The following is a 13,924-nucleotide window of genomic DNA, read 5'->3' as shown; positions in this document are numbered from 1 at the left end:
CTACGTCGTTTTGACGCCCCTTCGCGCTTCTGTTGATTATCCGCAATCATCTGGTAAAAACGCTACCGCCGTTATCAGCCGTATGCGCAACTTATGAAAGAGGCAGCAGTGGTGGCGAGGGTATTAAAGTTAGGAAAAGGGGACGCCGGTGGAGAGGAGGAGCATAAAAGCGGCTATGAGTAAATCGGCTACACCTGAGTGAAAACGGGGGGAGACATATGCCGCTTCGCAGTAAAAACACAATCTCCGTGAACACAATCATTCATCCGTCTGTATTACTCTACGTGGCCATGCAAGGGTGTCGCTCAGATAAGCGTATGCACGGTCATGCAGTGCTACTGAGGGCATACTGATACATCGGTCGGCAGATCGTCTTATTTGAAAGGCCTTGATTATTTCCCTTGTTGTTTTATTTCTGTGTTTCGACAACACAGTGGTTTCTTCAAAAACCGGTACACAGCCATGTGAGCTGCAGTGTTTCGCCAGATGGCTATGTGGATTCCCTTTTAATGAACGCTGGTGCTCCGACAACCTGGTGTTCAGGCACCTCCCGGTTTGTCCCACGTATATATGTGATCGATTGATTGTAGGGTTTTAACGTGCCGACGCAACGCAGGTGATGAGGCTCGTCGTAGTGGAGGGCTGCGGATTAATTTTGACAGGCCTGGCGCTTGTCAATAGGAACAGGCCTGGCGCTCGGCCCTTGTTACCACTAGAAGATACTCTTGGCGTGTGACTACAACGCTTGAAAAGTTGACCCAGCTTGTACAGGAAATCACCTCTATGGAGTGAGCTGGCTGAAAGTGCAATTTTTTATTGTTTGTGCCTCCACACGATTGATCAAATCAATATAAGAAAAAGGGACCGCCAGCACACAATTTCACCTTAAAAATTGCAATTAATGGGACAAAAAGTCTACGCAAATTCTAGCGAAACCTGGAAAGCGGCAATAAACTAAGTTTACTGAAACACTGGCACTGTCGCCAATTACTGAAATTTAGAAATTGGAGCTGAGCTTGTGGTACATAGCGGCATTGCAGTTGTAGAGAATAAGTGAAAAAGGTTTTGTCAATGGCAACTGCATGTCTTCGGTGACACAGGTTTTGGGACTTACATTATCAGATGTAGGCTATAATTTATATTTTAAGCACCTGCAATGCAGCCTACTAGGGAATGGTGCTATGAGATGCCCCATACCTTACACTGTACCAACAAAGTGACGTGACTCTGGTCTCTGAACCACTGTTAACTGGTACGGACAACAAACAAAATCGTTCTCAAATGACAGCCAACAGGTGCAGTTTCAGTTTAACACTATTTATCTACTTTTGCTGCTAACCTTCCAATTTTGACACGTACGCGTTCTGGGGAAATAGAAATTTCGATAAATGTGAGCACGGGCCCTGTAAAAATGGTCCCAACATCAGATGCTGCAGTATTCCAATATTATTCCTGCGATTATATCCCCGTTTGTTATAGCTGGCTGAGAAAGAAATCGTGCGATGTACTTTCCGCCCTTACATTTCAGAAATACAATACCCAGGACTACAATTTTTTCGGAGGCTGTGTTTTTGTTCGTGAACTTGACTAAAAACTAAACGTGGATTGACTAAAAATTGTTACTACAGGTGCAGGATGCGCTCCTTATCAAGCGTAGAAAAGGTGACGGGGATTTCGAGAAAGCCCTTGCTTAGCGTTCCGTCCAGACGGAACGCTAAGATGGCTTAGGGCTTATGCGTTTTAACCACAAAAAAGGCTTCAAGTCGAGATCTGCTGCTTTCTTTACTGACAGTGGTATAGTTCAAGATTGTGACTTCTTAGCAACGACGCAGCGCGCTCTTTTGCCCTATTGGCTTTTACATCAATAGGTTTAAAATTCTTTTCGATCGCCTGCAGGACCTGCTCACAGAAAACACTTTTCGGCGCAACCACAAAACAGCCTTCCTTGTCTGCCGTAAGTATGTGCAACCTGTTTTCAACAGCATACTGGACTATTTTTTCATCAACGTACTGTCCGAACTCTTGAAAAGCGGGAACACCGCCTTGGTGTTGAAAAAATAGTCGAGTATGCGGTTGAAAACAGGCTACACATACTTGCGGCAGACAAGGAAGGCTGTTTTGTGGTAGAAATTTTAAATGGCCGTCTTCGAATCTGAGATTATGATAACAGGGGAAGGCCGTAGTGTTAATGCAAGCGCAATAGCCGCCTCTTCCGCAGTCGCGGGAAGAAGAGCGAAGGGTGAGGGTGGTAAAAGGGGGACTGTTGGGACCGTTGATGATAGCGACCGCGTAAACGTCGTGGTGCCTGTAGATATAGCCGCGTCAACATAAACAGTTGCCGGATGTACTGCGTATCGCTTCGTAAGGGCTCGCGCAGGAACAATTGGTGTTTGGAGCGTTTATGCGGAGCGACAGAGCTAACAATCCAATGCAATTCTGGATTTCTTCTGCCATCGCCCTCGCTTTACGAACCCGACAATACATCACGATCCTCACAGTTTCCAAATCAGCCTGCCCGCAACTACCTCACCGGCCGTTTCTCTCACGAAGACCTACAAGTTTTACGCCAGAATCTCCATCTGCCCCTCGCACACATCGTATGGACTCCAGGCCACATGGGATTAGAAGGCAACGAAGAGGCTCATGCCGCGGCCCGCGAACGTATGCTCCTGGACATTGCCGACTACCCTGTTCTTACCCTCTTACCCTTTGCCCCACCCCCATCCTTATCCACTCCCCTCCTCTTGTACGCCGATATTCTCACCCACTACAAGTTACAATGACGGAAATATCCACCTCTTCACTGCACTCTCTCCAGGACCGACGCAGTTACACTACGCAAGCTACAGGCAAACACTTTTCCCCACATCATACTACGCCTTGTTCCCTACGCAATACCCAGCCACATGTCCGTTTTGTCCAAACACGGGAACCCTCTACCGCGTTGCCGTAGAATGCTCCAACACCCCTACCCAACCACCAGTCCCCAACATTACCACGCAGCAGTGGGTGGAGTCGCTGGCCAGCTCCGACCTCTTTACCTAGCGCGGGTTGGTAGAGAGGACAACACGAGGAGGTCACTTCCGAGGCACCCTGGACTGAGGACGTCTCTCACTGAGCGGTCGCCCGAATGTTGCGCTTGCTGTTTTGAATAAGGTTTAATCAATCCACCTGTGTCTGTTCGGTTTTTCTTGATTTCAGACGAAAGCTCGGTGGAGCCGGGGATGTATCGGAGCGGTGGTGTGAAAGCGCGAGTAGCACGCGCTTTTGTTTACTATACGATAAGTTTGGACGCCAAACACGTTCAGGGCCGACAGAATAATGAGACTCTGATGTTATTCATGGAAGACTGGATGCCAAACCAACAGACGAACAAGCGGCATCAGTGAAGGCAGAGAGGCTACACGGTTCTCCAAGAAGCGGGGGAAAGGCATTTATAGGCAGAGTGTTAGAACACCGAGACGATGAGGACGAAAGGGAAAAAAATACAACTAGGTGAAACTAAGCACCGCAAACATGAAAAAAAGGAACTAACGACTAATGTCCTAGTCGGGACCACCGTCTGAAACACGGCAATTGTCGGAGCGCAGAACAAACAAACAAACAAAAAAGAGACGCACAGTAAGTTTTCTTGTAGAGCTCTCTGTGTTAGGTATGGTAGATGCGTATATAAAGTTCCTTTCGTTGCCGCGGTTGACCTCGCCCTGCGGCGCAACAGTCCCTATTATTCTCAGCGCTAAACAAGAAGGATATCTCATCAATTCAATCGGACAGCAATGCTTTCCCGTGCACAACGCATAAGAAGTGCGCAGGTGTCTTCGGAGTGTTTTTTTTTTTGCAGCGAAGTTATAGTGGGTTAGGTTTCCATGCATTTTTCCGTGTCTTCGCGTCCAAACCCCCGAGGCTGTCCTTGAAGCTCTGTCCATGCAAACGTGCCTAGCGGCCAAACCAACTTTATCGTGACTACTCAGCAGAGAACTGCGGTCACTGTTGTTTACCAAACTCTCCCCCCCCCCCCCCCCCGAATTACACGACGATTACATGACGACTCTATGATTGCGCAGAATTTCATTTATTTGTATTTATTACTTCGGTCCCTATAAAGTTGTAAACAGTACAGAATTACCGCCTGCAGTCAGCACATGGGAATCTACGGGAGGGGTATGCTTGCAGAAAACAGCAAATTCTTGTGATATGGTGTGACCATCAGCCGCTAAGACGACTCTATCATCACGCCCAGTTTCATTTACTTCTCGTAATTAGTTCACAGTAAAATTGCAAACGTTGAGGATTCTTGTCTGCAGTCAATATATGCGCATATAAGGTAGGAGGGCGAGTTCAGAGAACGCCTAGCTGTTACCCTTGTTTTATCATATCTAGCAAGAGTGGAAATGGTGTATGTTACAATTAGCCGTTAAGGTGGCTATATTATTGCTGCGAGTTTAATTCACTTTTAATATTTAGGTAGTTGACACTGAAGTTGTCAACGTTACAGAATGCCAGTCTGCTTCACCTGATAGTATTCTGTGGGACGCAAACGGACGCTCGCTAGGACTCACCATTGTCCTTCCAAGTTTAATTAATTAACACCAAAGCCATAGTCACTGCCATTGACAACTGAAGCAAAACATAAATACGTGTAAATTTTCTACGTGGGTGATCTGTACTTCATACAGCTGGTGGGATAACTATCTTTCTTCATTCAGTTACAGCTTTTTCTTTTCATTCCAGAAACGGGGCCCTGGCTTGAAGTATTTCGCGTGTAGAGTTCTGAAGTGATGGCTCCAAAACTCATCGACGTTGGAACGAACCTTACTGGTTAGTAGACTCCCATTGGCTACTTTGTGGAAGCTTTAACCAGTTGCACTCACCTTAGCAGTTGTATATGTGCGCACTGTAAGCGTTCAAATTGTTCATGGCAGTGTTTTTATATTACGACCGCTGACCGATTGTTTTATTCTCCCCTTCTATTTGCCCTCGCTCAAGCAAGCAATGAATCGTTTTTCAGTTTCACTGGCAATAGATATATCGACTGCGCAATTACGGGACTTATGAGACGGTTATCTGACTTTATCGGCCAAGGGGCGATATGTGGTCTCTACGGAGTCCTCAGATACAATGCAAGAGTTAATAAGTTCTCTTTTCATACCGCTCCCCTTCGCGCGCTCCCCTTTTTCCATCATATTGGGGAAACTCTGACGGCGACCCGAAAGCTCAACTTTGCCACCAAACGTGGTTGCGGAAAAATGCCACACAGGTAAAATGCGCGCATGGTAACTCTGTACAAGCGACTTCGACAGGAGGGATTCGGCAATTAGTGATGCGGGAACTTGAAGTCCGATTCCCGTCTCACCTTTGCCCCGTAGAGATCCATTGGTCGCATACAAAATTTAGGTAGTGACTCGGCTCGTTGCATTCCACCATTAACACTTGAACATACGTTTGTGTGCAGACCCCATGTTTCGAGGCATGTACGGGTCGTGCAGTCACCCCAACGACCTGGACCAGGTTTTGGAGAGAGCCAGGGCCAACGGAGTCGAAAAGGTATCTGTTCTTTGTTTATGACAGACAGTGTAATATCGTATACGATATCACAGTGATAACGGTTGATGGCGGACTTCGAGTGTTTCGCTCTTGTAAGGTTTGGGCGCGGCATGCATGCACGCTTTGCAGCCGACTTTTTACAAGAAAAGCTTTAACTCATGTATGAAGCCAACTGATAGGTGATACATGAAGCTTGTGATACTTGATACATAATAATAATAATAATAATAATAATAATAATAATAATAATAATGTTTATTCACATTTCAAAATACAAAACATTATCCAGCCCGCATAAGCCGCATGGCTTGTGTGCGCCGCTGGGCAGTCACAGGAGGACGCAAATTGGGACACAACGGGAGTAGAAAGCTCAAGGAGCCCAACAATCGCAAGGAAAATATCTTGAGCAACTGCCATGCCCAGGAAAAGAAAAAAAAAAAGAAAGGAAAAGAAAAAAAAGAAGAAAGGGAATAAACAAAAAACGCCAAGGTACTTTTTACTTACATACACAGGAAAGGCATTTAGCAGTCAGTCGCATTTCAAATTGTTGCAATGGTATTTTGGGTACATCCAAAACAGCGCAGTGCATTCATTCAATGTCCGCAATAAATGACATCAAAAATGTTTTTACCTGCTTCATATTATTAACCACTGGCTCGGTTTTAATTCTGTTAAATAAATGTGGGACATAAAAGGCACGGTTTTTTTTACCATAATAGGTGTACACACGTGGCAATACAAACTTTTCAACGTTTCTCAAAGGTCTAGCGTTAACATTCACAACTTTGAATTCCTTTTGATAAAAGTGCTTGCACAAAGCATCAAACATAAATTGCTTTTGAACAGGTAACACATGAAATTGTTTCATGACATCTCCCATTGGTTCACCGTGGTGCTTTGTACTATAAGCGAGGTTGTATGCAATTTTATGGAGGGTGGTGTTCAGAATATTGAGCTTATAAGATGATGCGAGACCGTATATTGTAATTTCGCATTTGATAATGGTCTCTCCTAAACTTTTATATACAAGCTTTTTAACTGAAGTGTTGCAAATAGAGCGCAGCGCATACAAGGAAGCGCACACTGCTCTAAGGCGTTTGGCAACGTATTCAATGTGAAGGCCCCAATCAAGTGTGTCGTCAAAGTGTGTCGTCAAACCCCTAAACCCAAAATCATTCAATTTATTAAGTAATATACAGTGGTCTATTGTGTCAAATGCTTTTTGCAAGTCTATGAATAATGTTATCACGATGTTATTTTTATCAATTTTATTTTTACCCCAAGTATTTTACGTTATGTTGAAGTGTTAGCACGGAACAAGAACAGTTATTGCATTTACTGCCGTGCAAGTGTAATGGGTAAGCTGATTGAAAAGACTTGTAAGGGCTATGGAAGCAAATAAGATTTGTCTTCGATTTATTTATGTAGATATGATTATCGGTCAGCCAGTCTAAAATGGTACAAATGTCTCTCTGAAAGACACGGGCACCATCATTGTAATCTGTGCAAGGGAAAACTACGGCAGTATCATCGGCATACATATAGACATGGGATTCAAGGGAAAGACTGGCCAGATCATTAACATAAATATTGAATAACAGCGGCCCGAGGATTGACCCTTGGGGTACCCCGGTTTTCATTAGTACCGGCTTACTATAACAATCACCTACCCGGACGCGTTGAAAACGTTTAGAAAAGTAATCTTTAAAAAAGGCAAGATAAGGACCCCTAAACCCAAAATCATTCAATTTATTAAGTAATATACAGTGGTCTATTGTGTCAAATGCTTTTTGCAAGTCTATGAATAATGTTATCACGAGGTTATTTTTATCAATTTCACTACATTAACGGTCACTGAATTCTTCAGGCAGATGAATAGTACTTAACCCGCTGCGAAACCCAAACTGATGAGAGCTGAAAAGATCGTATTTCTGACAAAATGAATTCATATTGCTGTAAACTATCTTCTCAAGTACACAAGCTAAATAATTCAGAATGGCTATAGGCCGGTAATTTGCAAATTTTTTTCTTGAGCCCTTTTTTAATAGGGGCCGTATCACCGTGATCTTCATCCCTTCGGGTATTCTACCCGTTCTGAAGGTTTCATTAATGATATAAAGTAGTACTAATTTAATATGACTGAAATTGCACACAAGATCTCGTAATCGTATTCCATCCAGGCCAGGAGACTTGGTAATGGGCATGCTTCGCATGGCCTGCCATAAGTCAAACTCGGTGGCCATTGGTAAATAGGCAGAATTACAACATGATGAAGACTTTAGAACAGATATAGACTGTAGGTTATTTTGATGCACTTTTTGAAGCGCTCCTGAAAACTGGTCACTAAAGCTGTTAGCTAATACTTCTGGAGTTTGGCATTGGAAAGCGTCCGCGATAACTTTATCAATATTAGCCTTTGGCGGTCGGCCAATTATTTTGTTAACCAGTTGCCAGGTTTGCTTTGTGTTCTTTCTACAAAGGGAAAATTCAGTGATTTGATATTTCTTTTTTGCAAGCCTTAATTTTGCAGTAAGTTTATTTCTTACTTGTTTAAATTCCTCTCTCGCGAGTAAATCAGTTGGATTTCTTTGACATTTTCTAAAAAGTTGGCTCTTTACGTGCAAGACCGGAGGTACCCGCCTGAAGGCGATGATAGATAATGGCTTGCTCAATGATACATGAAACCAGCATGCATTATAGGTGATAGGTGTGACATTGAGGGACAAGAAGGGAGCGGAGTGGGTCAGGGAACAAACGCGTGTTAAGGACATATTAGTAGAAATTAAGAAGAAATGGGTGCGGGCAGAGCATGTAGTGCAAAGCCGAGATAACCATTGGTCACTAAGGGTAACAGAGTGGATTCCTAGAGAAGGCAAGCGTGGCAGGGGGCGACAGAAGGTTAGATGGGCAGATGAGCTCAAGAAGTTTGCGGGGACAAATTGGTTGCAGTCAGCACAGCACCGGGGGAATTGGAGATCTATGGGAGAGGCGTTCGTCCTGCTGTGGGTGTAGACATGCTGCTGCTGATGATAATGAACCCAACTTTACGCACACGTCGTTGCTTGGTGACTGAAATTGACATGTACGTGTTCCTGTATCCGTCGCATACCCATGCGGTTGTTTGCGTGTCTGGGACTTACGTGCGCTTCTCAGTGGGTCTCTAACACACGTCAGAGGATTTTGCCCGCAAAATAACTTCGCAGGTCAGATTGTTGTTCGTCTTGCTTGAATTTCATAGCAGAGTCATTCACAATGACACTACGACCGTATGTCGTCGTAAGTAAGAAACGAGGACCAGCAAGAAATTGGCCTCTGAAGGTTTCAGCGCGCATTAAGGAACTTCAGGTGGTTTAAGCTAATCCACGGCCCTCTCGAGCTTCAAAGGCAGTATTAAATACGCCCAAAGTTTGAAGTTTCACCCCTAGCGCGTCTGGGCTCGTGGAATCGTTGTCGTGGGTTATACTTTGGGCGCTGTTGCCCCTTTTTTGAACCAATTTGATTCCAGTCCGCGAAAGGTGGATTTCTAGGGACCATCAAATACGACGACAACCGTGATGTGCGTATAAAATTTGTGCGCATTTTGCAGATGCTCATGAGAGTTATCTGCACTCCTGATACCCTACATGTAGCTTTGTCGTGTTAAATCCGTTTGGACTGTTTTCGTCTCTTTTGATGAAAGAAAGTAAAGAATGCACAACTTCTTATGTAATGCTGTACAAAATGCGTTAGGCCGCTACCATGCTATTTTTATTGATTGATTATGAAGTTTAACGCGCCGACGAACCACTGTCGATGACGTGCGCCGTAGTGGAGGGCTCCGGCTAATTTTGACCATCTTTAACGTGTGCCGAATTCTGGAACATACGGGCGTTTTCGCTTTTCGCATCCATACCATGCTATTTTCGGACTCCACCAAAGCACAATGCACCATTGTGCTTGCGTGCTTACGAATACTTCTAAAAAGAAAAAAAAAACCCGTAGCTTCACCTTTACCACAAGATATTCTAGAGGTAATTAATAGACTGAAACTAACACCTCAAAGAAAGTAAGATAGCTTCTACCGATACTCCTTAAAGGAGCCATGAAGAGAAAATGCAAGTTGGTTTTATTCGAAAGATTTCGTGTTTTATAGTGCCCCCAGCGCTTGTCCGGATACAAACGGTGCTTTATTCAGTGAAAAATTAAACAATTTAGGTTAAAATTTTGATTTTCCCGCTCAATCGTGCGTTTTCGTGGCCCCAAGTGACATCACTGAAACCGACCGCTCTGCAGCCTAGAATACCTTCACTCACGCATCCGCCGTACAGGGTAGAGACACGTATACGCTGGCGCCGCCATTTTTGGTTGCTCGCTCGCCGCCGAAGCAAGTCATTGTGTCAAAACCGCTCTAAAATTATCGCCGCAACGCGGTTTACTGGGGAAGTTTGAATCATATTGTCTGTTTCGCGTTGCTAGGTCTCGTGGGAAACGAAAAGAATAACGCGCTGAGCCCGTTGGCCCCATAGGGGATATTCAAAACGCTAGGTGGTCTGGCAACACTGTGCGCGCAGCCATTTTGAGAGCGGCGTCGGCGCCGTCGTTTGACCACCTTGCGGCCTGCTGTGTGTTAGCTGTAATACTTGCTCTACGGGTGTTTTTCGATGTTTTAACGGGCTGTGGATTCTAGCGATGGCAAGTTCTCGGTGGGTCCGTGATCTAAGCGTCCTTCCTACACTAAGCGATGCAACGGTAACGAACTTCTGCACCGAAAACGACGCATCCCTACGGCAGCAGCGGCGAGCGTACAACTTCACGGTGGAGGCGTACGCCGAGCCGTCTTCGGTAGCTACTTGTATGCCTGACGTAAGGTGAGTGCTATTTCTTGTGTGCTACTGTGGATTATGTCATAAGTAGTGTTAATTCGTTAGTTTCGCTGCTTGTCTACCGCTTGGCGATCGTTCCCATACCTGAGGATGCTCTGTTTACGAAGCTACCTGCAGTGCAACACGGTAGAAGCAAGCGCTCGAACTCCTGAGCGTAAAGTATAGATTTTCGTGCTCGTACGAAAACTGCAAAAGCTTTACACCACACATTTTCGTGGTTCGCGCACCCGCCCGAGGACATTCCAGCATACAGCATACCGTAGTGTTTAGTGTTTTCGTAAACATATTCTAGCGCTTAGACCGAGGTCGTCGACGGCGTCAACAGAGGTTTGTAGGGTTACAGAAGGGTTTTTGGACGCATAAGATGTTATTTTTGAAGATGCGAAGTGCTTTTTATACGTAACTCGTACATTTGGCGAACTTCAATGCATCTGCCATGCATCTATCGGCTCTGTAATGACATCAAACGGCAGACATAAAGGGGGGTGTTGCTTAACAAAGTGCGCTGGTTTGAGGGCATAAAAGAGAGGAAAATGAAGTTTTAGCATAAAAGCAGTAAGCGGCGGGCGTGTGTGTGCGCGCGCGTGCGTGCGTGTAGCGGGGGTTTTACATTGCCAGCAAGTACGTTTCCCAGCAAGTGTCAGTGTAGAACAAATGGATGGTTTATGTATTTTTTGTCAGCACAAGGCACATTGTGTACAAACTTCACCCGTTTATGTAAAAGAAACATTGAACTGGACATTGAACTGAGGGTTCTTCTAAGGTATGTAGTAAACTTAAAGCTTCCTTGTTGCTTTTTTTTTAGCTGTGGTCTTGTCCACGCTCGAGGCACATGCTTCAGGAGCCAAAAGAAGGCAGGTGCGCCCTACCAAGTTCAAGTAACCCTGGACAGAAGCTTGGGTGTCGTCAAGGCCACCACGTGCCAGTGTCCAGCTGGTAGTGGGGGTGCATGCAGCCACGTGCTTGCGCTTTTGCGTTTGCTGGTCCTCCTCCAACAACATGGTTACAAAGAGCCACCACCAGTGCTTTCTTGCACGGAGTTTCCCCAGCGGTGGAGGCGCCCCCGACACGAAGGAATCAAGCCCACCAGTGTCCAGTCTGTGGATTGGCGGAGGGTGCATGAGGGTGGACGTGAAGTCCCGAAGTCAGTGAATCTGTGTGGTGCCCAAAGCAAGGATGACGAGCGAGTGCTTCAATCTTGCAAGAAATTTGGCGAGAGGTTAATGGCTCTGGGGAAGACATCTTTTGCAGCTGACCTGTTGAGCGATCCTGGAGCCATGGTGTCAACAAAATTCGGTCTTGCACCGTCTGGCTCGCCTGCAACCTATCACCAGGGCCACCAACCATCCGGCTTCACCACCTGGCTTGGGAACTTGAGCCCTGGAAAGAGCCTGTCACTCCCTCTGCCAAGACTGGACTTCTTCGAGGACAGTGTGCAGCACGAATTTCAAGGAGACTTCTCAAGCCGGGAGAAAGCCATTCTTGATGCGAGTACCTAAAACCGATTTTTCTAACAAAACATGGAAGTTGGTCAGTTGAAGGTGGAATTTTTTTAACAACTTAATTTCATGGCACCTATCCGGGGTGTTAGGTCAGCATACTTTAAAGCGTTTAAACGTCAGCATACTTTAAAGCTCCCAATATTGTAGTTAACTTTGATGTAGGCACTGCAGTGCGCCTTCATTTTTCCGTCGTAGAACTTCATCCGTGGGACTTTTTCCCCCAGCGAGTTTTCTGGCTGCACATGAACTTTAACTTTCTTTTATTTTTAAAAACTGAAATAAAGCATTCTTTAGCATGGTTGACTAGCAGGCTTAATTTTTTTCAGGACATATCCGTATCCATCCAGGAGGCACGTGACCTGGAAAAGAATACACGACAGCAGAGCCAAAGCGAGACATGGGTTCGTGCTCGCAGACACCGTCTTACTGCGTCGGCCTTTGGCAAGGTGCTGATGAGGCAAAGCTGGACCCAAAAAGGCCTGCACCACTTGCTTGACCCCAAGGACCTGTCGCGGGTGTGGCCCATGCAGTATGGTAGGAGGAATGAAGCTGCTGCAACCCATCGCTACACAAACGTTCTCCGGAAGCTGGGCCACGACGTCACTGTGGAGCACTGTGGACTTTTCGTCGACCCTGCCTCTCCGTGGTTGGGGGCAACACCCGACAGGCTTGTTTTCGACCCTGAAGAAGGCACGTTTGGGGTGCTGGAGGTGAAGTGTCCGTATTCGTTGACGGGTTCTGACCCAAAAACCGTGCCTGACAACGAGAACTTCTATATGCAGTTCACTAATGGCAGTGAACCCCGTCTGCTGCGCGACCATGAGTACTACCAGCAGGTAGTAGGCCAGATGGCATTAACGGGTTGTCAGTGGGGAGACTTTGCTGTTTTCTCTGAGAAGTGGATTGCGATTGAAAGAATACGCTTTGAAAACTCGGAGTGGGAGGCAATGAAGGCTCGGCTTGATTTTTTTTTTCAACGATATGCTGCGTTACTTCTGTGAAACGTAGGAGCACCTTGGAAGTGTGCTGTCTTTTTTTTTAACATGAATGGAGCTGCTAAAGTTTAATGTTGCTAGTGAATAAATGTCTGAATCTTTGCATTTGCCTCTTTAAGGAAAACATGTTCAGGAATGATTGCATTAAACAAGCCCTACAAATATCTGGTACGTATTTGTGTGCTCCAATAAAACGTGTACTGTTTTTGTTACTGCCACAGGCAAAACTTCAGACTCCAACTTGTGTGCATACCTGCGAGCCAACATGTCAGCGTCTATTCTGCCAGAAACAAAACTGTTACCCCTTTAACTCATGCGAATATACCAACCAACCTGTCAGAATTACCATCAAGTAGAATGACTGATCAAAGAAAGGTGTTCAGTTGCATTCTTTTATGACAAACATTTTATTCACACAATATATTTACACAAGAGTAACATGTCTGGACTGAATTCAGCCCTGTGTACCAGTCACATCTGCGATCCGCCAACAACTGACTGGACATCTGGGCTTGAAATCAGGTCCAAATGCAGATTTGTTAGTACAGTGAAAGCTCATTAATTGAATTGCAAGGGAACACCATTTCAGTTCGAATTAATGAAAACTCTAAATAGGGAACAATAATGACAGTGGGGAAGCAGTAGGACATGTCAACACTTTGACGCTTGAAAAAGCCTGTGATTGCCGCTTGACTTTTGTCCCTGACAGTTGGCACTTTTTGCTCTACCAAATGTAGCCAAAACCTTATCTCTGCCTTCTCGAAATCCACAGAAGAGATGGGCGGCATTCCATACGGCCATGACTTCATAGCGGACGGCCGCACTATGCTTTGTTTTTTCTCCTCCTTGCTGTTGTTGGCAGCGACAGGTTCAAATCAAAATCAAATCAGTTTATTTCCAACAACAGTGTTGGGGGTCCCTTAGGGGAAAAGCGGCTAGCTACCGCTTGAAGGTGCCTGAGGGCCGCATACAGGACAGCACCACGTGAAAAAGGATAATATAAATACATGGACGCTTGGAA

At 45.4% G+C, this 13,924-nt stretch overlaps 1 protein-coding gene across 4 annotated transcripts in view; it reads left to right on the top strand.

Annotated features, from left to right (window-relative positions):
* The window catches only part of LOC144158202 (deoxyribonuclease TATDN1-like), a 71,264-nt gene that overhangs the window by 9,757 nt on the left and 47,583 nt on the right, over positions 1 to 13,924 (top strand). For 3 of the 4 annotated variants that reach the window (XM_077688903.1, XM_077688900.1, XM_077688902.1), the window contains exons 2-3: positions 4,707 to 4,818; positions 5,453 to 5,544. In XM_077688903.1, coding sequence (XP_077545029.1) covers positions 4,779 to 4,818; positions 5,453 to 5,544 — 132 coding nt within the window. In that variant the 5' untranslated portion in view covers positions 4,707 to 4,778. The remainder of the gene's footprint in view (positions 1 to 4,706; positions 4,819 to 5,452; positions 5,545 to 13,924) is intronic. The other variant, XM_077688901.1, reaches the window with a different exon arrangement.

This window comes from Haemaphysalis longicornis, unplaced genomic scaffold, assembly GCF_048455015.1.
Source record: "Haemaphysalis longicornis isolate Haplotype H1 unplaced genomic scaffold, Haemaphysalis longicornis Haplotype H1 scaffold_10, whole genome shotgun sequence".
Taxonomy (NCBI): domain Eukaryota; kingdom Metazoa; phylum Arthropoda; class Arachnida; order Ixodida; family Ixodidae; genus Haemaphysalis; species Haemaphysalis longicornis.
This window is presented reverse-complemented; position numbering and strand designations above follow the sequence as displayed.